This window comes from Desmodus rotundus, chromosome 6 (assembly GCF_022682495.2).
Source record: "Desmodus rotundus isolate HL8 chromosome 6, HLdesRot8A.1, whole genome shotgun sequence".
NCBI lineage: Eukaryota > Metazoa > Chordata > Mammalia > Chiroptera > Phyllostomidae > Desmodus > Desmodus rotundus.
In genome coordinates, this window is record NC_071392.1 from 52,871,090 (window position 1) to 52,898,574 (window position 27,485).

At 36.2% G+C, this 27,485-nt stretch overlaps 1 protein-coding gene across 2 annotated transcripts in view; it reads left to right on the plus strand.

The window, feature by feature from the left end:
- CDK13 (cyclin dependent kinase 13) overlaps window positions 1–27,485 on the plus strand; it is a 134,813-nt gene that overhangs the window by 27,817 nt on the left and 79,511 nt on the right. For both annotated transcript variants that reach the window (XM_045193221.3, XM_053926096.1), the window contains exons 2-5: window positions 5,574–6,233; window positions 13,758–13,928; window positions 15,343–15,482; window positions 17,154–17,324. In XM_045193221.3, coding sequence (XP_045049156.2) covers window positions 5,574–6,233; window positions 13,758–13,928; window positions 15,343–15,482; window positions 17,154–17,324 — 1,142 coding nt within the window. The remainder of the gene's footprint in view (window positions 1–5,573; window positions 6,234–13,757; window positions 13,929–15,342; window positions 15,483–17,153; window positions 17,325–27,485) is intronic.

Sequence of the window (27,485 nt, forward strand, 5' to 3'; positions counted from 1 at the left end):
TCTTCATTTCAGATATTGTATTCTTCATTTCTTCCTGGTTCTTATTCATAGTTCCCATGTCGTTTTTTTATGGTGCTGTAGTTGCCATTAAGTTTCTTGTAGCTCCCATAAAGTTCCTTACAGTTCTCACTCAGTTCCTTGAGCATCCTTATAACCATTGTTTTGAATTCTATGTCTGATAGATTGCTTGCCTCAGTTTCATTTAGCTCTTTTTCTGGGGATTCCTCCTTTCCTTTTGATTGGAGGTTATTTCTTTGTTTTTTTCTGTTTTAGGTGACTCTTTGTATGTTTCCCTCAGATTGCTCTGCTTTGCCTGCCTGTCTTCATGGGGTTGCCTTTTATGGTAGGCGTTCTGTGCGACTTAGTGGTGCAGCCTCTTTGATCTCCTTACCTGGATGCTCTAGTGCTGCCCTTTATTCAGTTTATGTGGGCTCTCTTGTACTTGGGGTTTGATTATTGATGGCTCATTCATTGTTGGGTTCTCCCCTCCAGCTGACTGGGAGTCACAACCTCTGCTATGTGTTGTATGCTGCTCTACAGGTACCCCTTTTGTGAAGTGTCTTCTGTACTCCTTGGATCAAAACTTCATATCAGCTAAGATTCTGTTGATTGTCCAGGTGTTTTTATTGGAAGATCAGGTGAGAAGCCAAGTTGGGTGCTAGAGTAAGCGGACTCAGCTCCCACCTTGTTGGCCACCATCTTGCCATCTTGACCCCTTTCCCTAAAAAGACCTGGGATCCAACAGAGGGAAGACAGAGAGCACTAGAGTCACATGAAGAGAGACTGAGGTTTATGTCTCAGTGGGGAGAGCTGAAGAAACAGTGACCAGGATCCTTACACTGAGTACCTGTCCCACACTGCAGCCACCATCTTCTGGCCTGTTCTTAAAGATCTTAGAGACTTGAGTTATTTATTCCTTGAGGGAAAATAGCAAATGACAATTGCAATAGAATAGCCCAGTGTAGTGCATCCCAAACTGTAATGGGGGCGTTGTTAAATGCAGATTCTGTATCGGAGGGTCTGGGTTGAGGCCTGAGATACAGAATTTCTGACAGTCTTTCACGTGATGCTGATGCTCCTGGTCTGTGGTCCACAGTCAAGTAAAGAAAGACCTAAGAGTATGAGATTGATAGCATTTTAGAGGGCTTAGCCTTGAGAGAAACACCTCTATTTAGGTGGAATGTAAGTTGGGTGGAGATACAGATTAAGTTTGTAGGAGACATGCCTGATCATCTTTGTTTCTTCCACAAAACAGAAGTATGGTGTTAAGGAAGGACTTTAGGAATGGTGTGTGAGCTTGAGGAAAGTTGTGAAGGTTTGGAATAGGTACTAAAAAGAGAAGGAAGGTGAGTGAATTTGAGACACATAATAATCACTGAACAGTGAGGATTAGTTTGGTTATGGTGTCTGTAGAAATAATTGGAGCAGGAAGAGATTAGATATGAGAAGTTCAGTTATTTTTAAGATGTAAGGAAGCCTAGAGGAGAGGTGATGAGGTCTGAAATACAACAGTGCCCTGGAGAATTGCTGTGGTAGGCTAAATATGCCCTCCCCCGAAAGATGTTTGTGTGTACCTGTAAATATGTTACCTTACATGGTAAAAGGGACTTTGTAAGATGTGATTAAAATGGGGATCCTGAGATGGAGAGTTGATCTTGGATGGGTACTGTGTAATCACAGGGTCCTTATAAAAGGAGGCAGGAGGGTTGGAGTCAGAAAAGGCAATGTGATGGTAGAGTAGAGGAGGAGAGGAAATGTGATGATGGATGCAGAGGTTGGATTGATGTGGAACTATGAGTCAGAGTGGACAGCCTTTAAAATTGTAAGAGGCAAGGAAACAGGTTTCCCCAAGAGATTAAAGAAGGAACAAAGCCCTGGTGACTTGTTGATTTTAGTCCACTGAGACTGATTTTGGACTTTTGACCTCCAAAACTATAAGATAGTATATTTGTGTTGTTTAAGCCACTAAATCTGTCATAACTTGTTACAGCAGCAATAGGAAACCTACAGAGAAGTATGGATGCAAGGGAATGTAGAGTTATAATCTACAAAATGAGACAAGTGATGGGATGTGGTATGGGCACAAGGAAACTGGGAAGATTTCTAGCCTGGATAAATGGGTGGAGGAAAGTGGTAAAATTAAAAGTAGAGGCTGGCAAGGAGCATATAGTAGAGGAAGTGTTCACTTTGCATGTACGTATGGATCAGGGTGAAGGAAGATGTGAAACGAGATGAATTTAAGAGACTGCACGATACTGTTATAGTTAATAGAACTGTTACAGTACAAGTGCCATGGCATACTGTTTTGATTACTATAGCTTTGTAATATAGTCTGAAATCAGGAAGCACAGGTTGTTCTTTCTCCGGTTTGGTTTAACTATTCAAGGTCTTTATGTGGTTCCATGGGAATTTTAGAATTGTTTTCTTCTGTGAAAAATGCCTTTGGAGTTGAATATGTAGATTACTTTGTGTAGTATGGACATTTTAATTATTAATTCTTTTAGTCCATGAGCATGGAGTATCTTTCCATTTATTTTTGTTTTCAATTTCTTTCACCTCCTTTGTTAAATTTATTCTTTTTGCTGCTATTGTAAGTGAAATTCTTCTCTTAATTTCTCTTTTTAAAAGTTCATTGTGACTGTATAGAAACAACTGATGTTTGGATGTTGATTATGTATCCTGCAACTTTAACGAATTGATTCACTTATTAGTTCTAACCACTTCTTGGTGTGGACTCTTTAAGGGTTTTCTGTTTGTAAGATGTCATCTGCAAACAGAAAATTTTACTTCTTTCTTTCAGATTTTGATGCCTTTTATTTCTTTTTCTTGCTTAATTGCTCTGGCTAGGACTTCCATTACTGTGTTGAATAAAAGTGGTAAGAGTTGGGCATCATTGTCTTGTTCCTGATCTTAGAGGAAAAGGTATCAGCTTTTCACTGTTGAGCATGATGTAAGCTGTTGACTTGTCATATATGGCCTTTGTTACCTAGAGCCATGTTCCCTCTATACCTGATTTGTTAGTTTTTATCATGAATGGGTGTTCAGTTTTGTCAAATGCTTTTTCCACATCTGTTGAGATGATCACAGAATTTTTATTCTTCATTTTGTTGAGGTAGAGTATCACATTTATTGATTTACATACATTGAACCGTCTTTGCATGGGAAGCGTTTTGCAGGTTGTCAGCAGATTTTTGAAATGGACATGGCTGCTGTTAGTGTGTAAAATAAGGAGGGTAGAAAAGTTAGGCTAAAAAATACTGCATTGGGTATGGCATATATAAAACATTTCTGCCATTCCAGAAAGTTCTATTGGATAGCACTATTCTATAATGAGGGATAGGATATTATTGTAGCAAAATTTTTAAGGATCAGTGTTTGCTTATGAGGCAGAATTTCCAAAGACCTGGACTCTTCGAGGAATTTTGTGATATAGTCGAGTGAACAGTACACCATCCTCGCTCTCTCTCTCTCTTTCTAAGGAACGCTAACCTAATTAACAATGAGCACTAACCATTTGTGTTTGAGGATCTGGGTTTTTACCCTGGTCCTGCTTTGTGTTATATGAAATTGGGAAAATCTTAGAAACATAAAGAGGTCTCTGAACTTCTTATAAAGAGATCCTATAACCTCTTAAAAAATTTAAAAACAAACAAGAGCCCCGGCTGGGTGACTCGGTTGGAGTGTCATCCCATACACCAATAGATAAATTCCTGGTCAGGGCACATACCTAGAATGTGGGTTCTGTCCCCAGTTGGGGTACTTATGAGAGGCAACCGGCAATCAATGGATGTTGCACTCTCACATCAGTGTTTCTGTCTGTCTCTCCCCACCTCCCTTCCTCTCTCTGAAATCAATAAAACATCCTTAATTGAGGATTAAAAAAAAACCAAACAAACAGCTAATATGTGTATTCACTGAAGAATATACAGCATAGAAATGTTAGAAAAAACATTTTTAAAAAGGACTTACTATCTATACCAGCCATTTCAGTTCTTTTAGTATGTCATCATTGTATAGTTTATCAAATAGCCTTGCAGATCTCTTTCTCTTTTACCGTAGTAACTTTGCATGGGTGAAGAATTAGATCATTAGTAAAAATGACCTGAAGTTGAGTTTTACATTTATATTTAGTTTTAAGTTTCCAAATTATGTTTGTTACAACAATATGTATGTAACTGAAACTTATTAGCAGATATGCAATATCTGAGAGAATACAAGTTTATTAGGACTTGAAAAAGTTAAGGAACTTCTGAAGAGAAATAGAGGAATTGGAGAGGAAAGCAGGGTTTGTCTGGAAGAATTCTATTGGCATAGAGACCAAATACCATAAAAATGTCATTTTCAAAATATCCTTTTTTCCAGAATAACTTTTTCATAGAGAACTTTTTTTTGACTTTACTGATACCTCTGTTACTCAAATTCTGTCCAGAAGAGAATAATTTAGGCCAGAGGAGTTAATTGTGTTGGGATTTTACCTGATACCTTTGAATATCTTTTCTCAGGTAAAACTTACTGATCATAAATTTCCCAGTTAAATATAATTTATGTGTCTATATGCTAGGAAAAGAAACTTAATTTAAGAAAACTGCTGTGGTGTTACACACTCTGATGAGATGACAGCCTCTTTGTTTTCCTCTGCTGTGTACTTTTCTGCTGCTCATTAGTATTTCATCAGGGTTTAGAGACACAACTTATATAGGGCTTGTTTAGAGATCCAAGAGTCTTTTTCCCCCCTTTTTATTGAATTTATTGGGGTGGCAATGGTTAACAAGGTTATACAGGTTTTAGCTGTGCAGGTCTGTAAACTATAGATACTTTTACTGGGTTTGATATGAGCTTAAGTGAGATAACATGCTAAAATAGTATCATAGTATTTTGTCTTGTGAGTATAAAGCTTTGATAAGGTATAGATTTGAAAAGAACAGTCTCATTTTATTTGGTGCTGTACTGCATGTTTTATGGGAGCTTTGATTGCCTCCATGCTTTTAAATATATGGTAGTTTTGTGTTTTCGGTAGTCTTTGAGAAGTACATTGCACAGTCATTAAGTAGTTTCCAAGATTGAGAGACTTTTTAGTTATTGTCTAATGATAGGTTTTCTTTTTCACTCTTCTTGTCGATAGACCTTCTTCTGAACTTAATGGGTGAGAGTGCTTTTGAGATGTAGAGATTGTCTCCCTGGTCAGACTTCACCCTGCTACCAGTAGTACTTCACTATTGCTAACACTGTTATCCTTGTTGCCTGTACTTCTGTTTTCTTAGCAGTGATGCCTTGTCACACTTTGTCCTCCTAATTAGTAACAGTATTTCTTTTCACAGATATTTTTACTTTCATTCAATCTCTCTCTGAGCATTTATAGGCTAGATCAAGATTTAGACAATTCCTATATTTTCAGGAAAACTATAGCCACCAGATCACAGATAATCTACTTAAAAGCACTTTAAAAAATCCACAAAGATTATACTATGATTTTGAAATTAAATAAATTACTTCACAGGCTCAAGTTATCAGTTTTGGTAAACTTCAACTGAACTTTTCTGATTACTGACTAAATCTTAATTATTTTCCACCAGACGGTCTGCCAAATCCCGAAGCAGAAGCCCATATTCATCCAGGCATTCAAGATCTCGTAGCAGGCACAGATTGTCTAGATCTAGAAGTCGTCATTCTAGCATTTCTCCTAGCACACTAACTCTGAAGAGTAGCCTGGCAGCTGAATTGAACAAGAATAAAAAAGCACGAGCTGCAGAGGCAGCAAGAGCTGCAGAAGCAGCTAAGGCTGCAGAAGCTGCTAAGGCTGCAGAGGCCGCTGCCAAAGCTGCCAAAGCCTCAAACATTTCTACACCTACCAAGGGGAACACAGAAAGTGCTGCCAGTGCATCACAAACAAACCATGTGAAGGATGTGAAGAAACTTAAGATTGAGCATGCACCTTCTCCCTCAAGTGGTGGAACTTTGAAAAATGACAAGGCAAAAACAAAGCCACCTCTTCAGGTAACAAAGGTGGATAATAACTTGCTTGCAGATAAAGCCACCAAGAAAGCAGTTGTAGTTGGGAAGGAGAGTAAACCTGCTGCTACAAAGGAGGAACAAGTATCTCTTAAAGAGAAAACCAAACCACTTACACCAAGCATAGGAGTCAAGGAGAAGGAGCAACACGTGGCTCTAGTGACCTCTACGTTACCACCATTACCGTTGCCTCCCATGCTGCCTGAAGATAAAGATGCTGATAGGTAAGTGCAAAAAATTTGGTCAGTAACTATTTAAAGAAAAACATAACATTAAGTTTGAAATAAGAAATTATGTGACCTCCCCCCCAAAAAAAAACCTTTACAAAAAAAGACTGTAAGTAGATTGATTTTCTTTCTACTATATGTCTTAAAATGTAAATGTATGTATTAAAATTTTGTACATTGTAGAATGACAAAATTATAGCTTATGCTAAGAATTCCAGGAAAAATTTGCCATTGCCTTGGGATACAATGTATTTATTTATCAGTTTGAGTTTGGGAATTAGAAATGCCAGTATTTACTTTGGTTTAATACTCCTCAATGATATGTCAAAGACAGGGCATTTTATGAAAGAGACTGTACTGGGTGATATAAAGCATGTATCTTGGTTATTTCTAAATTTTTTTAGTGGCCTTTTAAATTTACCAGTTTTGGTGGCTTTATGAATTTATCCCTTTCGTCTTTTCTTGACTTTAAATTTTTTGCAAATAGAGATTAATCACATATAATGGAAAACCCATAATGTGGTTATGCTTTCCTTTGACATGTTTACCTATATCTATTACAAATATTGGGGGTATGGCTTGTTTTTTATTTGAACATATTTAAGAGGAAAAAGATAAGAGTATCTGTAAATGGAATTCTAAGAATGTTTCTTAAATGTATGCTAACATAGAAGCATTATGCTATTGTGTTCTGTCTGCTTATTACCACTTAATTTATTTTTATTTTTATGAAGAAATTAGAGCTGTTTCTCCCCTTTCTGTTACGAAGCAACTATATGGACAATTTTCCTGGCTGATAGAGTAGAAAACAAGTAGATTAAAACACCACGTGGGCAGGTCTTTTAAGTGCTCACTTTGGTTAGCATTATGAAAATTTTGTAACTTAAACCAAAAAAAAAATCCTGTTTCATGCCTTCTGAGACCCATTTTTATTACAATCAAAAATGTTGCCCAGAGATCCCGTGCAATTTAATTAGGTGTTATCTCATTATAGTACTCTAATTGTGTTATTTCCAGGCTTGACTGTTATCCAGGAGCACTGAAAGTTTATAACACTAGTGATTTATAATTTTGATGAGTGGTGGAATGGGCTTTCTAGGACAATGAGTGCAGAGTGGAGTCACTTATTAATACCTGAGAATCCAGTGATTCTGAACTAGTGAGACTCCTTCTCCACTTTATTCTTCAAATGTGCTTTAGAGGTAAATTTCACTGGTGATATTTTTAAGAACTCAGGACATACCTATCTGAATGCCGAAGGAGGATATTCTTTGTGCACCTGTTTGTAATTAGATGGTGGCACATTTCATAGTTAGTCATTAAAAAATTTTTGACCCACCTTTTTTCTCTCTTTTCTACTTTTCTCTTTTGTTGTATCTTTTTTTTTCTTTTAATGTGTTTGTATGTTTCATGGAGATAGAAGTTTACAGCTCTTGAGTACTACTACTAATGTGTGTGGCCGAAGACTATAACATCAGCTACAGTTACTCTTCCTTTTGATGATCCAACTGTCTGAAATTTGGCCAGTGGGAACTCTTTTAAGCTGGCTCCTTTGGCCTTTTGACATAACTGGTGTTTGAGTGCTTTCTGGTTTCCTAGCCAAATAATACCTTAGGCTTACTTTGAACTTCTTTACTAGACCTAAAATTCATTACTCCCTGAAAACCGTAAGATAGACTGTTACCTGTATGTTTTCATATAACATTGTTTTCTTTTAAAAATATATTAAGATCATACTGTACATAATATTCTTTAACTCTTTTTTTCATCTGGTATGTTGGAGATTTGTACCTACCTATAGGAATGTATGTATCATACTCTTAATAACTATTCTGTTGGTTAATGGATACTTAGATTTATAATTATTTGCTAGTAAAGTCACCTTATATTAATATTTCATGTACATCTGAGCAATTTTTATAGGATAGTTGCAAGGTCAAAGTATACACATTTAAAGATTTGAAACTGCCACCTTGTATCTCAGTAATAAGACTATATAACAACTTATATATCCAGTGTATGACTTTACTTCAACAACATTGTCGATTTTGGATTTTTGAAAATCTTTAAAATATGTAATGATTTAATTTTGCATTTTTTGCTTATTGAGATACAGCATTTTTCTGAACATTTTTTGGCTATTTATTGTTTCTAGTGAATTGCTTGTTCTTATCTTATGCTTACTTTTCCTTAAGATTGTTATTCTTTTTCTAATTGATTTGTAGGTACTCCTTATTTAGGGAGCTTAACCTTTGCCTCAGAGGCTGTTTTTTGTCTTTGGGATTTGTTTTGTTTTTGGATATATGCATGTTTTCCATTTTAAAAATAGCAGTTAGCTATTATTTTTCCTTTAAAGCCATAGAGTATATAAATTTCAAAAACACTCACATTTTGCAAGCATTTGGTTTTTGGTTTTGTTTTTTATTAACCACCCCTGTGTTTTGGTTTTTAAATGAGAAGAAAGACTTGGCTCTCCTCTGTCATCCTGTGGATGGACTAATAGGTCCAGTTAGTAACATCATTTATTGAATAATCCATCTCACTGATTTGTGGTGCCATATATAAAAATTCTTACAGATACTTGTGTTTATGTACTCTCTTTTCTATTAACATATTTAATTATTTCTTTGCCAGTACCTTTTTAACTTTTGTAGATGCATGGTATGTTGACTCTCAAACTCAAATTTCTATTATAGTGGTAGGCAGATAATGTAAAAGTGAAAGGGTGGAATAAATTACTGATTAGTGAGTAGCCCTGCTATTCAGCCTCAACTTCAATGCTGCTATACATGGATTTGGGTCCTGTGTTGCTAGATTTTTTCTTTTTTTTTTTTTTTAAGAAGCCTGGGATCTCAATATTTTTGTAAATCTTCTGATTGATTTAAAGATATTGATAGTTAAGTCAGTTAGACAATTATACATCGTCTTTGACTTCATCTAGCCTTTGGATTTTTGGTTTGAGATCTTTTTAGATAGGTGACTATATGTGACAGGACAAATCCCATGTCATTATTCTCTTTAAAAAATGTCTTGGCAGTTTTTGTTTTTATTCTTAGATTTTATAGTCAATCAGCTTGTTATGTTACATTTAAAAAACTATTCCTGGGGTTTTGTTTGGGACTCTATTAGATGTTATAGATTAATTTGGAGTCTGACAGTACTATTATAGTTTCTCATACAAAACATGGTTTATTTTCATTCAAATCTAGTGTTACATTCATTGTTCATATATTTAAATTTTCTTCTTTTGCTCTTGTACATTTCTTGTTAAGACGTTTTATTGTTTTTGTTGCTGTAGTATATGGGAACTTAAAAAATCACATTTCCTATTTGGTTATTGCAAGTAGGTGTTTGGTGAAAATACAGTGTTTTTAGTTATATAATTTTATTCTTGGAAAACAGTATTTCATTTATTTTAAGCCTGAGAATATAGCTGAATTTGATAATTCGTATAATGATATATTAGAATATAGGCAGTCTTTTAAATTTTAAATAATAAGTAAAATTAAGACTTTTGCCTTGCCCAGGTACCTCAGTTGGTTAGAGCATTGTCTGGATAAACCAAGGTTTTTGGTTTGATCCACAGTCAGGGCACATAGAAGAAGCAACCAGTGAATGCATAAATAAGCAGAACAGCAAATCATTGTTTGTCTATCTCTCTCTTATTTATTTAAAAAAAATATTTAATTATACTGTTATAGTTGTCCCATTTTTTCCTTCCCCTTTATTCCCCTCTGCCCTATACCCCCCTCCCACCATCATTCGCCTACCTTAGTTTATGTCCATGGGTCGGTTGTACATACAAGTTCTTTGGCATTTCCATTTCCCATACTATTCTAAACCTCCCCCTGTCTATTTTGTACCTGTCATTTATTCTTTTTATTCCCTGTACCTTTCCCCCCATTCTCCCCCATCACCCTTCCCTGCTGATAACCCTCCATATGACCTCTATTTCTGTGAATCTGTTCCTGTGCTAGTTTTTGCTGAGTTCATTTTTGTTTTTGTTGTTTCAGGTTCAGATGTTGATAGTTGTGAGCTTGTTGTCATTTTACTGTTCATAGTTTTGATTATCTTCTTTTTCTTAGATAAATCCCTGTAACATTTCATATAATAAGGGCTTGGTGATGATTGACTCCTTTAACTTGACCTTTACTGGGAAGCACTTTATCTGCCCTTCCATTCTAAATGATAGTGTTGCTGGATAGAGTAATCTTGCATGTAGGTCCTTGCTTTTCATGACTTGAAATACTTCTTTCCAGCCCCTTCTTGCCTGCAAGGTTTCTTTTGAGAAATCAGCTGGTAGTCTTATAGGAACTCCTTTGTAGGTAACTCTCCTTTCCTCTTGCTGTTTTTAGGATTCTCTCCCTACCTTTATCTTGATTTTGATAGAATTTTGATGTGCCTTGGTGTGTGCTTCCTAGGGTCCAATCTCTCAGGGACTCCCTGTGCTTCCTGGACTTCCTGAAAGTCTATTAACTTTGCCAGATTAGGGAAGTTGTCCTTTATTATGTATTCAAATAAGTTTTCCATTTTTTGCTCTTCCTCTTCTTTTTTTGGCACCCCTATGGTTCAGATGTTGGAACGTTTAAAGTTGTCCCGGAGGTTGGTAAGCCTCTCCTCATGTTGTTGAATTCTTGTTTCTTCATTCTGTTCCAGTCGAATGTATATTTCTTCCTTCTGCTCCAAATCGTTGATTTGAGTCCTGGTTGCCTTCCCATCGCTGTTGGTTCCCTGTACATTTTCCTTTATTTTACTTTCCATAGCCTTCACTTTTTCCTGTATTTTGTGACCATACTCAACCATTTCTGTGAGCATCCTGATTACCAGTGTTTTGAACTATGCATCTGATAGGTTGACTGTCTCATCATCACTTAGTTGTATTTTTTCTGGAGCTTTGATGTGTTCTTTCATTTGGGTCATATTTTGTTGTCTTGGTGCACCTGTTATGTAGTAAGGGGCAGAGCCTCAGGTATTTACTAAGGTGGGGGCAACCCCACTTTGCAGTGCTGTGGCGCTGTATGTGGGAGAGGGTCTGAGGGAACAATGCCGCTTGCTCAGCTCTTAGCTGCCTTTCAGTCACTTACCCCACTACCCACAAGCAAATTGGGCCCTTCTGGTGCTAATCCCAGTGGATGGTTTTGTGTACATTTTAGGACCTTGTGGGTATCTCCACAACGAACTTTCCTATGTGGCTGGGAATTTCTCCCTCTGCCTCAACCCCCACAGGTTTTTTCAGTCAGAGGTTTTGAGGCTTTATTTCCTGCACTGGAACCATGGGTTGCATGTTTTGTCTCACTCCCCAGTTGTTCCTCCCATTTTATCAGTATGCAAATGGGGAACTGCCCACTCTGCCAGCCATTGCCTTGCCTAATTTGCCAGCCACCCCCTGCCCACCCATGTCCTCCAGCCCACAGCTTGCTGTGAGTCCTCTCCACCCTGGCTGCCAGCATCTGCCACTCCTGTCTGTCTGGATGAATGTTTCTTCTTTAACTCATTGGTTGTTGTACTTCCATACAGTCTGATTTTCTGGCAGTTCTGGTAATTTTTTGTTTTCAAGTTTGTTATCTTTCTTTTGGTTGTGGGTGGAGGTAAAATGTATCTACCTACGCTTCCAGCTTAGCCAGAAGTCTCTATTTCTCTTTTAATCTCTCTCTCTCTCCTCCCCCTCCATCCCACCTCCCCTTCCCTACTCCTTCTCCTCCTCCAAGCCCTCTCACTAAAATCACTAAATAAAAAATTTTTTAATTAAGATGTTTAATTTAGTTTCCGCGCCTCCCCCAAATATTTCTTTTAATCCTCAGATAAATGACAGTTTTTGAGTACAGCCTAATTACAAGTTAGCAACTTCATTTTTCTAAAGAAATTATTTTAAACAGGCTAGTTTTCAGACAGTTCAAATGGTATCTGTTCTAGAAAGAACCTTTTACTATCTTGCAATAATACTAAGCTATCTGTTAGTTACCACATTATTGTGGGAATCTTTTCATATAGTACTTTATCCTGTGGCTTACTTGACTTCCAAAAAACTATAAGCTCCTTTCTGAGAGGAGTTCTGTTTTAATTGTTACTTTTTTTTTATTATTATTAAAGATTTTATCTATCTATATGTAGAGAGAGGAGAAGGTAGGGAGAAAGAGAGGGAAAGAATCACTGATTGGTTGCCTCTTATATGTGCCCCTACTGGAGACTGAACCCACAACCCAGGCCTGTGCCTTGACCTGGGATTGAACGGGTGACTTTTCACTTTGTGGGATGATGTCCAACCAACTGAGCCATACCAGTCCAGGCTGGTTTTTTTGTTTGTATTTCCAGTGCCTTATGTAATACCTAGCACATAGAAGTACACAATCCATACTTGTTGGATGGGTAATAGTAAAATTGAAAAGTGGACTCTCTGATACCATTATTTTAAAAATAAAACTGCAGAAAAATAAAATTGCAAACCAGTTTCTCCTGAGCATGATTTTTTGGTTAAAGAACTTTCTAGTAACACAGGGTTATGAAGAAAAGGTACAATTTTATTTTGATTATTGATAGTTTTTATCAAGTGGTTTTAAAGGATCGATTTGTTATACAATAATATTAATGTTCAAAATTAATATGTTTTGTTACAAGAAATTGAAATTCAGTGAATATGTTGATAACTTTGTTAATAACTTATGACCACAGCAGTGTAGTTTCACTAAGTTTTTCATTATGGGACTCATAACTTCTATGAAAGTATGTGAAGTCCAAATTTTATTATCATTTTAAGATTCTCTTTCAACATGTCATATCATCAGATAAAAGATTTTGTAACACCTGGGAGGTTTAAAATAATCAGTTACCAAGTAAAGATGTACTTTAAAAATCAGAGCTCTTTGTACATCCATAATAAGTACAAAACTGAGCTAAACTTTTCACCTGTGATTCTAGTAATGGAGCCTTAAAAAAAAACTAAAAGAATCAGTATCCAGTTGAGAAAAGTTAACATGAAAAGGGGTAAAGCTAAATTACTTGTTTGTGGTTATTTTGTTGGGCAAGATGAATAATAGCTTGTAGTTTTATTTCTTACAACACCTTTTGTCTCTTCAGTAGAATTATACCAAATGCTATTACAATGTGAATGAATTTTCTTATAAAACAATTGACTTTCAATTTTGATGTAGTTTTATAATAATTATTTATCATTTAAAAAAAGTCCAACTTTTTATAACAGTTTTAGACTTACAGAAAAATTACAGACTCTCCATATACCCTGCACTCACTTTTCTCAACAACATTAGTATGGTACATTTGTTAAAATTAATGAACCTATATTAATGTATACCTTGTTGAAGTTTACTTAGTTTTGACCTAATTCCACATCATTTTACCCCCCAATTTTATACTTTGTAGTTGGATATAGTATATTATTTTATCTGGAAAATAAAGTACTTAGTAGTATTTCACTATTGCATGATGTGAGATGTGGGTGCATTTTTATTTCTCATCGAAATAAATGTTTGTATGTATATTTTTTTGTCTGACTTTCTATTTTAGCTTACGAGGAAATATTTCAGTAAAAGCGGTTAAAAAAGAAGTAGAAAAGAAACTACGATGTCTGCTTGCTGATTTACCACTGCCCCCTGAGCTACCAGGAGGAGATGATCTCTCCAAGAGTCCAGAGGAGAAGAAAACAACAGCACAGTTACATAGTAAACGGAGACCTAAGTATGTGCTTGCTTTCTACGTGCTCTTAAATTGACCAGAGATGATTCTGGATCATCATAAAACTCATAAAACACACAATTAAGATTTAAAGTAATAAACAGTGTATTTTTTTCTTTCAACTTAATATGTGAATAAACTGCATTAGAGTTTTGAAAAAAAATTCATAATTGCATGCATACCTATTTGAAATGACTAATAAAACCAAATTTAATTTTCTCTCACAGTTTGTAATGTATTAATTTTGTAATGTGCCAGAGATTACCTTTATAATTAAGATATTTAAATAACATAGAATCACTAAAATTGGACAAGGTGGAAGTCAGCATTAAGTGAGCCGGGACAGAATTAGTAATGGGAAAGCTGCTAGACTTTCCTTGGATTTGCTGCCATAATTAAATCCCTTCTTTATTTTATAAGAGGTTGAATGAAAGAATGCTTAAATTTGTATGCTAACCTCCTTCAAGTCAATCCCTGGAGATAACTCTTTCCCTTCAAACCTGTTCATCAGTTAAGTTGGGAGAATGTTGATTCCTTTTTTGTTTTTTAACTTACCCAATTGAAAGTGTAAGACTTTGATAGATCTGATTTAAGATAGATCTGATTTAAGCATTGCTGTTCCAAGGAGCACCTAGTATGAGGTTATTTTTTTACTATGGAGCAGAAGGCTAGAAAACTTTTTAAAATAGTATTTCCTTGAGTATTAATACCTTTATTTCTTTACTTGCATTTCTGATATCTACCAGAATATTAAAATAGTACAAAATTACATGTCCTTTTGAAGAATGCCAAATATTTATCACATGTATAACACACACACTTAAAGTGTGGATTACTGAGAGTTGATTTTATTAATACTTTCGTATTCTCTTATACTAAAAGTCTTTCTGGTATTTCTATTTTTAAGATAATTTTTTAATCTATCATAAGCCTGAATTTGTCAGTGAGTCTTATGATTAGATTTTTGGTAATTTTCATATCAGAATTTTGTATTTTGAAAGTGTATATATATACACATATATGTGTATATATACACACATACACACATACATATATACATATATATAGAAAAGTTTCTAGAGGTTGGTTAGAGAACTTTGACTCTGCATACTAATGTTGGTTTTGTCCACTCACTGCAAAATGATGTTTTATTTCTGAAAGTCCTTCATACAAGCTTTACTTCTACTCTTTCTCAATTTAAGTGCTAGTCTACATAAGAAGAGTCTGTGGAGAATGATACCTTGCCTTTCATGATAATTTATATTACCAAATACCAGAGTTACTTGTCTTAGATCACAAATGTGGAAGGGTGGGGAAATAAAGGATATAAGATTGGGTGGCGGGTAGATATTGAGTATTTAACAGATTATTCAATTTGCTTGACTGTGTATAAAAACTTCAGAACTATATTTGATAGAATATGTGGGCCTCGCTTTGGTGAAATCAAAGAAAAAGATATTGACTGGGGAAAACGCTGCGTGGATAAGTTTGATATCATCGGAATTATTGGAGAAGGTACCTATGGACAAGTTTACAAGGCCAGAGATAAAGACACTGGTAAGAATGTCAAATGCTCTGAGTCTTCAAATCAATGGAATGTATTGATTTGTGTTTCTTTTCTAATGTATAACTTAAGGAATTTTCAGAAAAAAGGTTAAATTATTATTTCATCTTGGGATTTTTAGACTTAATTAATTCTAACTTTTCATTGTATTTCTTTATTGCCATTTATCCCCCTTATACCTCCCATCTTCCACCTTCACCAGCCTCCCCCCTACCACAATCACCACACTGTTGTGTGTGTTATTGAGTCCTTTTTCTTTTTTGCTCATCTTCTTTTTTTAATTTTATATATGCACTTGTGTAAATTGAGTATATGTAAGTGGGGTGCATACATTTATGTTTTCTAAAAGTGTTCCTGTAGTATTTGTGATGTGTAGTATGGTGGGATTTAGGTTTCTTTTCTTTTATGGTGAATAGACTCTTAGGTTGTTAGTAATCAGAGGGAAAAGGTATATTGATGTTAGGAGTCTTAGTAGTAAATTTTGTTGTAGTAATTCTTATGCATCATCTTTATTTTGACCAAAATAGTTTTTTTCTGTAGAAATTATGCTTTATTTGGAGGCCAGATTTAACAGCTTAATCTTTCAAGATTTTAATCAGGAACCTGAGAGAAAGTTTTAAAAGGCCTTGCAGAAGAGGAAAAAGTAACTGTCAGAGGCAGTGCATTTTAAAGTAATGCACTGAGCCAGAGTATAACCTTCAAATTCCTTGTTGACATAACCCAGTAGATTAAAGTAGCATATTTATTTCAGAACATTTAATAAAGGGAGACTACCTGGTGCTTAGAACCTCCTTTTAAGGCAGTTATAGCATGGACTAGTAATGTTTATAATAATGATTCTGCATTATTAAAAAGATTACATTGTATCTTTCAAAGCTGTGTAGTAAAATAAGGAATTGCCCTACATTTTAGAATGTATGTCCCTAAAAAATCAAATATGTTTTAAAGACTAAAGGGGATAAACATTCTTCTTTCAAACAATTTGTATGTACAGAATTCCTTTTTATCTCCAAAGGCGTGGAATCAACAAACTTTTATTATAGTGATGAATATTTTCTTATAATGAAATTTGTATGTGTGTATGTGTATGCTTTATTTGATACAAACTTACTTATATCGAAATTATGAAGCTATTTTATGCAGTGGGAAGAGCACATACAACTAAACCAAACTTTGAACCCTGCTTTCCCTGCTGAATAACTGAGCAAGTTTAGGCAAGTTACTGTGTGAAAAGTTTTTCACTTGTACAATCTACAGAATTTTCTCAATCTGTTCAGAGAGATTTTATACGTATATAAGCATGTTGGATATATTTATCCTTTCCTCCTTTACTTTTCAAAGATGACAGTGTAATGTATCTAATGTTCTTCATCATACTTTTTTCATTTTTCTCGGAGAGCATAAAATAACAATACATATGGACCTACCCTGTCTTTTTATACAGTAGCATAGTGTTCCAAACTTTGGATAAATATCTCAAACCGAGACCTAATTTCTTGAACTGTCAACATTATGTGGTGTGTTGGAAACTAAATATATACTTTGTGGGTTTTAATTTGAAGACGTAGGAACAGAAATTATGAATTAAAGTAAATTTAAAATTAAGAAAAATGTCTTGTGGTTTTTATCAGCTAGTAACCTGATTTTATTTAATTTTCTAATAGGAGAAATGGTAGCCCTAAAAAAAGTACGTCTAGATAATGAAAAGGAAGGCTTTCCAATTACAGCAATTCGAGAAATTAAAATTCTCCGGCAGCTTACTCACCAGAGTATTATCAATATGAAGGAGATAGTTACCGATAAAGAAGATGCTTTGGATTTTAAGAAAGATAAAGGTATGTGTGCATATTTACATAATCAATTCTGTGTACTCATGATTTACCTGTCTTGCAGATTTAGTTACAGAAACTGACCATTTAAGTAAATGTAATTGAGTTGAAAAGTTTATTTATTTACTTTAGTGGGTTTTGAGTCACCCAAGTAAGCATCAGAGTACACTGACCAGTGTCACACATAAAGTGTTCACTAGCAGTAGTTGGTTTTTCGAGCAGCACTGTATAATCTTTTTTTCCTTATTTTTTAGTGATTGAGAAACAATGTATAGTGATATTAGAGTTTATATACCTTATATTTTTAATGTTATAATGCCTAACATAAAAAGAAACTTCATGGTAGGGTTATATATTATTTCTAAAAGTGTGGAGGCAAAAATCTTACCTGAAATTGCATTTAATACTGCACCTGGTATATGGTTGGCTTTTAGCAGAAAAGCTAAAAATAAATTGGTGGATTTTTAAAGTAATTATCATTAGGGCACATGATGGGTGAAAGAAAGGCTCTATTGACAGTATGTTTTAGATCTTCAGAGTAAGATTTTGGAGTCAAGCTTGACTCCTTTATAATCTGTGGTTTTTGAAGAGCTGATTGTTTTTTCAAACTAACTCTAATATAAAACAGATTAAAGTACCTATGTTCTGATTCAGCATGGTACTTCTCTGACTTCTCATCCACATGTGCTCACACAATCTTATTCTGGGAAAAACTGTAAAATGATTGATATATGATACTTGTTTTGCATAAAGGAACAACTGTTTGAAAGTATTCTTTATGCACTGTGGAGATCATCAGAATTATTTTTATGTTTCCTTTTTACTTATAAAGTAGTTGCATTTTTTAAATAATCTTTCTTGTATTTTTTCCATTTCCATTTAGTCTCCTTATATCCCCCTCCTCACAGCAATCACTACACTGTTCAGAATTTTTTTATTAAATGATACCGCTTCCATTAGTTTGTATTTTTAACTGTAGTTTCCATTACTACTTTTTAAAGTATATTTTATTGATTTTGCTATTACGATTGTCTCAATTTTTCTCCCCTATATCCCCTTCTGCCCTGTAACCTGCCACCCTTCAGCATCACCCCCTGCCCCCTTTTAGTTTATGTCCATGGGTTGTCCATATAAGTTCTTTGGCTTCTCCATTTCCTATACTATTCCTAACCTCTCCCTGTCTATTTTGTGCTAACATTTATGCTACTTATTCCCTGTACCTTTTCCCTTCATTCTCCCCCTCAACCTCCCCACAGATAACTTTCCATGTGATTTCCGTTTCTGTGATTCTGTTCCTGTTCTATTTTTATTTTTTGTTTTGTAGGTTCAGTTGTTGATAGTTATGAGTTTGTTGTCATTTTTCTGTTCATAGTTTTTCATCTTCATTTCTTAGATAAGTCCCTTTAACGTTTCATATAAAAAACGCTTGGTGATGATGAACTCCTTTACCTTGACCTTATCTGGGAAGCACTTTATCTGCCCTTCCATTCTAAATGATAGCTTTGCTGGATAGAGTCATCTTGGATGTAGGTACTTGCCTTTCATGAGGAACCCAGAGGTTCTTCAGGCTCTCTTCATTTTTTTTTTGAATTCTTGTTTCTTCATTCTGTTCTGATGGGATGTTTTTTTCTTCCTTTCGTTCAAATCGCTGGCTTGAGTCCCAGTTTCCTTCCCTTCATTGTTGGGTCCCTGTATATTTTCCTTTATTTCATTAGCCTTCATTTCTTCCTTCATTTTGTGACTGAACTCGGCCATTTCTGTGAGCATCCTGATTACCAGTGTTTTGAACTCTGTATCTGATAGGTTGTCTTTCTCCTTGTTGCTTAGTTCTTTTTCTAGAGTTTTGGTTTGTTCTTTCACTTGGATGAAATTTCTTTGTCTCTGAGTACCTATTACATTGTAAGGGGCGGAGCCTTAGGTGTTCAGTTAGAGCTAGGTAACATATTTCGCTGTGTTGTGGCACTGTCTGTGGGGGAGGGGTCAGAGCGGGAACAATGCCACTTGCTAGCTTTCTCAGCTCTTCCCCCACTTTCTGCCACTTCCCTTGCTTCGCACAACTGGATTTTGCCCTTTCAGGTTCTGATTCCCCAGATGGGTGGGCTGATGTATGTTCTAGGATCCCATAGGCCTTTCCAGTGGACTTTCCTGTGAGACTGGGAGTTTCTCCCACCACCACAATCCCCACAGGTTTTTATGGCCAGAGTTTTTGAGGCTTTATTTCCCTCATATTCAGAAGGTGGTAGAACCTTGGGTTGCACAATTTGTCTTGCTCCCCAGTTGTACCACCCGACTTACCCGCCTGTGAATGTGGGAAATCCTGTGATCACCAGCTGCGATGCTGTGAGTCATCTCTGCCCCGGCTTCCAGTCTCTGCCCCTTCTGCCAGTCTGGATGAATATTTCTTCTTTCACTCCTTGGTTGTTGCACTTCCACGCAGTTTTATTTTCTGGCAGTTTTGGTGGTTTTTTCTTTTAAAATTGGTTTTTATCCTTCTTTTGGTTGTGTGAGGAAGTGAAATGTTTCTACCTATCCCTACATTTTGGCCAGACGTCCCATTACTTTTTTTCTTTTTTAATTATTTTATTGTTGTTGAATTATACTTACTGCATTTTCTCCCCACTCCTTTACCCCACCCCAACCAAACCCACCTCCCTCCCCTGCTTCCACCCTCCCCCTTGGTTTTGTCCATGCATGCTTTATAGTAGCTCCTGAAAACCCTATTCCCCACTATCCCTTCTCCCCTCCCCTCTGGCTATTGTTAGATTGTTCTTAACTTCAGTGTCTCTGGTTATACTTTGTTTGCTTTTTTCTGCTGTTGATTATGGCTCAGTTAAAGGTGAGATCATATGGTATTTGTCCCTCACTGTCTGGCTTATTTCACTTAGCATAATGCTCTCCATTTCCATCCATGCTGTTGAAAATGGTATAAGCTCCTTCTTTCTCTCTGCTGCATAGAATTCCATTGAGTAAATGTACCATAGTTTTTTGATCCACTCATTTGCTGATGGGCACTTAGGTTGCTTCCAGTACTTGGCTATTGTAAATTGTGCTGCTGTGAACATTGGAATGCAAGGTTCATTTGGGTTGGTGTTTTAGGGCTCTTAGGGTATCATCCCAACAGTGGAATTGCTGGGTCAAAAGGGAGTTCCATTTTTAGTTTTCTGAGGGAATTCCATACTGTTTTCCACAGTGGCCTCACCAGTCTACATTCCCACCAACAGTGCACTAGGGTTCCCTTTTCTCCGCATCCTCTCCAACATTTGTTTGTGGATTTGTTTATGTTGGCCACTCTGACTGGTGTGAAATGGTACCTCATTGTGGTTTTAATATGCATCTCTCTGATGGCTAGTGATGCTGAGCATCTTTTCATATGTCTCTGGGCCCTCTGTATGTCTTCCTTGGAGTAGTTTATTTTTCTTGTTCCTATATCAAAGTATCTGTTCAAGTCCTTTGCCCATTTTTTAATTGGTTTGTTTGTCTTCCTTGAGTGGAGTTCTATGAGTTCTTCATATATTTTAGAGATCAAACCCTTGTCTGAGGTATCATTGGCAAATATGTTTTCCGATACTATTGGTTCTCTTTGTATTTTAATGCTGTTTTATTTAGCTGTGCAGAAGTTCTTTATTTTGATGAGGTCCCATTTGTTTATTCTTTCTTTTATGTCCCTTGCTTTAGGGAGCGTGTCTGTGAGGATGTTGCTGCGTGGAATGTCTGAGATTATCCTGCCAATGTTTTCCTCTAGGACTTTTATGGTGTTACGACTTATATGAGTCTTTTATCTACCTTGAATTTATTTTTGCGTATGGTGTAAGTTGGTGATTGAGTTTCATTTTTTTGCACATAGCTGTCGAGATCTCCCAACTCCATTTGTTGAATAGGCTGTTTTTGCTCCATTTTATGCTCCTGCCTCCTTTGTCAAATATTAATTGACTGTGGAGTCTTGGGTTTATTTGTGGGCTCTCTGTTCTGTTCCATTGGTCTCTATGCCCGTTCTTATGCCAGGCTGTTTCTATACAGTGGCCTTGTAATACAGTTTGATATCAGGTATTGTGATCCCTCCTGCTTTGTTCTTCTTTCTCAAAATTGCTGCAGCTATTCGTGGTCATTTATGGTTCCATATAAATTTCTGAAATGTTTGTTTTGTATCTGTGAAATATGTCATGGGTACTTCAATAGGGATTGCATTGAATCTGTAAATCACTTTGGGAAGTATGGCCATTTTGATGTTAATTCTTCCAATCCATGAGCATGGTACATGCTTCCATTTGTTTGTGTCTTCCTTAATTTCTTTCTTAAGTGTTGTATAGTTTTCTGAGTACAGGTCTTTTACCTCCTTGGTTGGGTTTATTCCTAGGTAGTTTATTTTTCTTGTTGCTATATCAAATGGGATTTTTTTTCCTGATTTCTGTTTCTGATGTTTCATTGTTGGTATACAGGAATGCTTTTGATTTCTTAGTATTGACTTTGTATCCAGCTGTTTTGCCAAATTCATTTATTAGGTCAAGTAGTTTTTTGGTGGTGTCTATAGGATTTTCCATGTACACTATCCTGTCATGTGCAAACAATGACAGTTTTGTTTCCTCCTTTCCAATTTGGATGCCTTTTATTTCTTTTTCTTGTCTGATTGATGTGGCTAGGACTTCCAATACTGTGTTGAATAGGAGTGGTGAGAGAGGGCATCCTTGTCTTCTTCCCGATTTTAGTGGTAAAGCTCTAAGATTTTGTCCATTGTGTATTATGTCCATTGTCCATTGAGTATTATGTTTGCTGTAGGTCTCTCATATATGACCTTTATTATGTTGAGGAATGCTCCCTCTATTCCCACATTGTCGAGGGTTTTTATCATAAATAGGTTCTGTACCTAATCAAATGCCTTTTCCTCATTTATTGATAGGATCATGTGATTTTTGTCTTTACTTTTCTTTATGTGGTATATTATGTTCATTGATTTGCGAATATTGTACCATCCTTGCATCCCTGGGATGAATCCCACTTGGTCATGGTGTATGATCTTTCTAATGTATTGCTGGATGCGGTTTGCCAATATTTTGTTGAGGATTTTTGCATCTATGTTCATCAGTGATATTGGCCTCAAGTTTTCTTTCTTTGTTGTGTCTTTATCTGGTTTAGGGATTAGGATGATGTTGGCTTCATAAAACCAGTTTGGGAGTTTTCCATCTTCTTGAATTTTTTGAAATAATCCGTGGAGGATGTGGGTTAGCTCTCCCTTAAATGCTCTGTAGAATTCTCCTGTGAAACTCTCTGGTCCAGGGCTTTTGTGTGTTGGAAGCTTTTTGATTACTGTTTCAATTTCATCAGGTGTTCAGGCTTTGTGCTTCTTTGAGTTTTAGAAAGTTATATTTTTCTAGAAATTTGTCCATTTCATCTTGGTTTTCACATTTCTTGGTGTATAGTTTTTCAGAGTAATTTCTTACAATCCTTTGTATTTCGGTGGTATCAGCTGTAGTCTCTCCTCTTTCATTTCTGATTGTGTTTATTTCGGTCCTCTCTTTTTCTTAATGAGCCTGCTTAAGGGCTTGTTGATTTTGTTTCTTTTCAAAGAACCAGCTCTTGGATTCATTGATCCATAAAATTGTGCTTTTAGTCTCCATGTCATTTAATTCTGCTCTGATCTTGGTTATTTCCTTCCTTGTACTTGCTCTGGGTTGTCTTTGTTGTTGTTCCTCGAGTTCTTGTAGGTGTAGGGTTAAGTTGTTTATTTGAAATGTTTCTGTTGTTTTTAGGTAGGCCCGTATCTCTATAAACTTCCCTCTCAGGAATGCCTTTGCTGTGTCCCATAGGGTTCGGATTGTTGTGAGTCCATTTTCATTTGTTTCCAGAAACTTTATGATTGCTTCCCTAATGTCATTCTTCACCCATTCATTGTTTAATAGCATGCTATTCAATCTCCATGTTTTTGAGTGTTTTGGGTTTTTTTCCTTGAGACTTGTTTCTAGTTGCAGTCCCTTGTGGTCAGAGTAAATGCTTGTTATGATTTCAATTTTCTTGAACTTGTTGAGGCTTGTTTTGATCATGTGGTCTATCTTTGAAAATGTTCCATGTGCATTTGAAAAGAATGTGTATTTTGTTTCTTTGGGATGAAAGGCTCTATATGTATCAATTAAGTTCATTTGATCTAGGACCTTGTTCGATGCCACAGTATCTTTCTTGACATTTTGTTTGGAAGATCTGTCCGTCTTTGACAGTGGGGTGTTGAAATCCCCTACTATAATTGTGTTGCTGTTAGTATATTTCTTGAAGGCCTCCAAGATTTTCTTTATGTGTTTGGGTGCATATATATTTACAACGTTTATGTGTCTTGATGGATTCTTCCTTTGAGTATTATGAAATGACCTTCTGGGTCTCTCTTTATGGCCGTTGTTTTGAAGTCTGTTTTGTCTGATATGAGTATTGCTACCCCTGCTTTTTTTTCCTCTCCGTTTGCTTGGAAAATTTGTTTCCAGCCCTTCACTTTCAGTCTGTGTAAGTCTTTTGTCCTGAGATGGGTTTCTTGTAGGCAGCATATGTGTGGGTCATGCTTTCTTATCCATTCAGCTATTCTATGTCTTTTGATTGAAGCATTTAATCCATTTACATTTAAGGTTATTATTGATAGGTACTTACTCATTGCCGTTTTTTTTGTACCTGTGTTCCTCCCTATCTCTCAGTTTTCCTTCCTTTCCTTAAAGCAGTTCATTTAGGATCTCTTGCAGAGCTGGTTTGGTGGAGGTATGTTCTTTTAGACTTCTTTTGTCTGGGAAACTCCTTATTTGGCCTTCTATCTTGATTGAGAGCCTTGCTGGGTAAAGGACTCTTGGTTGCAGGCCTCTGGTTCTCATTACTTGGGATATTTTTTGCCATTCTCTTCTGGTTTGGAGCGTTTCCATTGAGAAGTCAGCTGCTAACCTTATTAAAGCGCCCTTGAATGTTACTTCCTGGTTTTTCCCTTGATGCCTTTAAGAATCTCTCTTTGTCTTAGAATTTTGCCATTTTAATTATGATGTGTCTTGCAGTGGGCCTCTTTGGGTCCCTCTTGCTTGCAACTCTGTGTTTCGTGGATTTGTGTGACTTTCTCTGTCATCAAATTAGGGAAATGTTCCATCATTACTTTGTCAAACTTTTTCTATCCCTTGCTCTTCTAATTCTCTTTCTGGTATCTCTACTATACAGATATTAATACTTTTCGTGTTGTCCTGCATTCCCCTTAATCCCTGTTCATTCTTTCTGAGCCTCTTTTCCTTTTCTTGCTCATTCTGGGTGTTTTTTTCTACCTTGTCCTCCAATTTGCTGATTCAATCCTCTGCTTCATCGAGCCTGCTTTCGATTCCTTCTACTGTGTTCTTCAGTTCAGAAATTGTATTTTTCATTTCCTCTTGGCCCTTGTTGATAGTTTGTATTTACTTTTTCATGGTGATATAGTTTGCAGTGAGTTCACTGTAGTTTCCCTGTAGTTTTTGGTAATTCTCTGTGAGCTCATTGAGCTCCCTTACAACCAATTCTTTGAACTCAGTATCTGATAGTTGACTTGCCTCTTTTTCATTTAGCATTGTTTCTGAGACTTCCTCCTTTCCTTTCATGTGGGGATTGTTTCTTTGTCTTCCCATTGTTTGTAAGACTCTTCCTGTTATCCTCTGCTTCTTAAGTTGCTCTGTTCTGACCCCCTGGATTTATGGTATAAACTTCTGTGGTAGAATACCTGTGAGATTCAATGGTGCAGTCTCCTTGATCTCCCAATCTTACTGATCTTGGGCTGTGGTTTATGTTGGCTCTGTGTATGTCTTTGTTTTTTGGTTGTCGTTAGGTCTGTCTTTGGTGGGTCCTTCCCACCAGCGGGTTATCTGAGGTTCTGTCTGTCCCCGTTCTCTTGTTTCTGTTGTACGGGTGTGGGCAGGTTGTGTTGGAGCTGGTTCTTCCGTATGTACAAGGTTTTGAGGGTTTTGTCTTGCTCTTGTTCAGTTGTTTGTTCTTAGTAATTTCTTCACTATTTAGTTGTGTTTCCAGATAGGTCCTTGGTTGAGTTAGTGTGACTTCCACTCCCTCCTTCACCTTCTTCTGTTCTTATCTGTCGGTGGTTCCTTTGTTGGTGGGTTTTCCTCTTCCAGGAGGTATCCTGGTATTAAAAGCTTCCACCCAGGGTCAAACTCTAAGATGTCTTTGGCCTTCTCTGGGTAGTATAGGCAGTATCTCCTGATTTCGGGGCATCTTTTGTGCTAGAAAGTTGTGCCCCAGAAGCGCACATATCCAGTTTGAGCTCATTTTTCAGGGGCGTTGCTGCATTACTTCTTACTGTGTAGTTGATAGGGTACTGATAGGTTTGACTTAGCTTAGTATGTCTGGGATTTGTGACCTAGCTCATTAGCGGTGCTATTAAGACCGTTCTAGCAAGGTCTTTAGCCCTTCTGAGCCTGTTAACAATCCCTCCATCCATTTAAGGGAAACATTATTTCTCTTACTATGTAATAAGAATTCAATTAAAATTTTATAACTGAGGGTTGTATGGTAATGTTGCCGTTCATTAACATTTTACTATAGCCAAATTAATATATTTGCTTTTCCTCCGAACATACCCTGAACTTCCTGCTTCTTTGATCTCTGAGATCATGCCATCTACCTATTTCTCCAATCCCACCTATGCCATTTTTCAGATTGCTCACCAAACTTCAGTCACATTGGTCTTTTGAATTGTCATATGTTCCAGTGCACTTCTCTACCTTAAATATGCTGCTTCCCTGGACTTAAACATCTCCACTGCCACCACACACACACACCACAAACATACACACAAACATGTACACAGTTGATTTTTAAAGCTAACTTTTCACCTACTAGGTCTCAGCCTGAATGTTGCTTTATCCATTAGTAAGGCCTTACCTGAGCAGTCTTCCCATTTTTTATTGTATATAGACACACATAATTTAAGAGCCCTAGCTAGTCTTTTTCTTCATAACTTTTTGAGAATAATTGGATTGATTTTTTACCTATTTGTTTTTCCACATGAAGGTGGGAACTATACCTGTTCTATTCACTGTTATAATCCCCTACTGAGCTCAGTGACTAGACTGTAGAACGTATGGTATTGCTAACTGCTTAGTGAATAAATGAGCTCTACTTACTATAATCCTGTCCATACTTCAACATTTTTCAAAAGGTTACTTACTACCTCTGAACATATAAAATGTTCATAGTTTCTATATATTTGTGGTCATAATTGATTATCCATACTAGATTATAACTTCCGCTTTGATTGCTTCATATTGCCTAGTACTATATCTTACAAACCATAGATTTCATGTTTTTGTATCTCATCTTCATTTTTTTTCACCATAATTCTGTTTGTAATTGTGAGGTCTGATAAATAAGAAAGTTGTTATGTGAGAATTTTCATTTAGATGCCAGTTTTTAGTTAAATATATTGGAGTATGTAAGAAAGTATGAAATTTAAAAGATAATCCCTTTAAAAAATTATTTTATTGAGATATAACTGACATATAACATTATATTAGTTTAAACAATTAATATTTGTACATATGAAATGATCACAGTAAATCCAGTTAATATCAGTCACTGAAGCTACAATTTTTTTTCTTGTGATGAGATCTTTTGAGATTTACTGTCTTAGCAACTTCCAAATACACAATACAGTGTTATTAACTGTAGTCATTATGCTGTGCGTTACATCCCCATGACTTTATTTTATAGCTGGGAGTTTGAGCCTTTTGACCACCTTCATCCATTTCACCCACTTCCCACCCCCTCCCATGCAACCAATAATCTTTTACTTAGCATAATGCCCTCAAGGTTCATTTATATTGTAGCAAATGTCAGGATTTCCTTATTTTTTTATGGCTGAATATTCCATTGTGTGTATGTATGTGTGTCTATCACATCTTCTTTAATCATTCATCCTTCATCGGACACTTCGGTTGGTTCCATGCCTTGGCTGTTGCAAATAATGCTGCTGTGAACATGGGGCTGCATATATATTTTTGAGTTCATGTTTGGTTTCCTTTGAATGAATACTCAGAAGTGGAATTGCTGGATCATACTTCTGTTTCCAATTTTTTCAGGAAACTCCATATTGTTTTCCATAGTGTATGCACTGATTCACATTCCCACCAACAGTGGACAGGGTTCTCTTTTTATCTACATCCTCACCAACACTTGTTA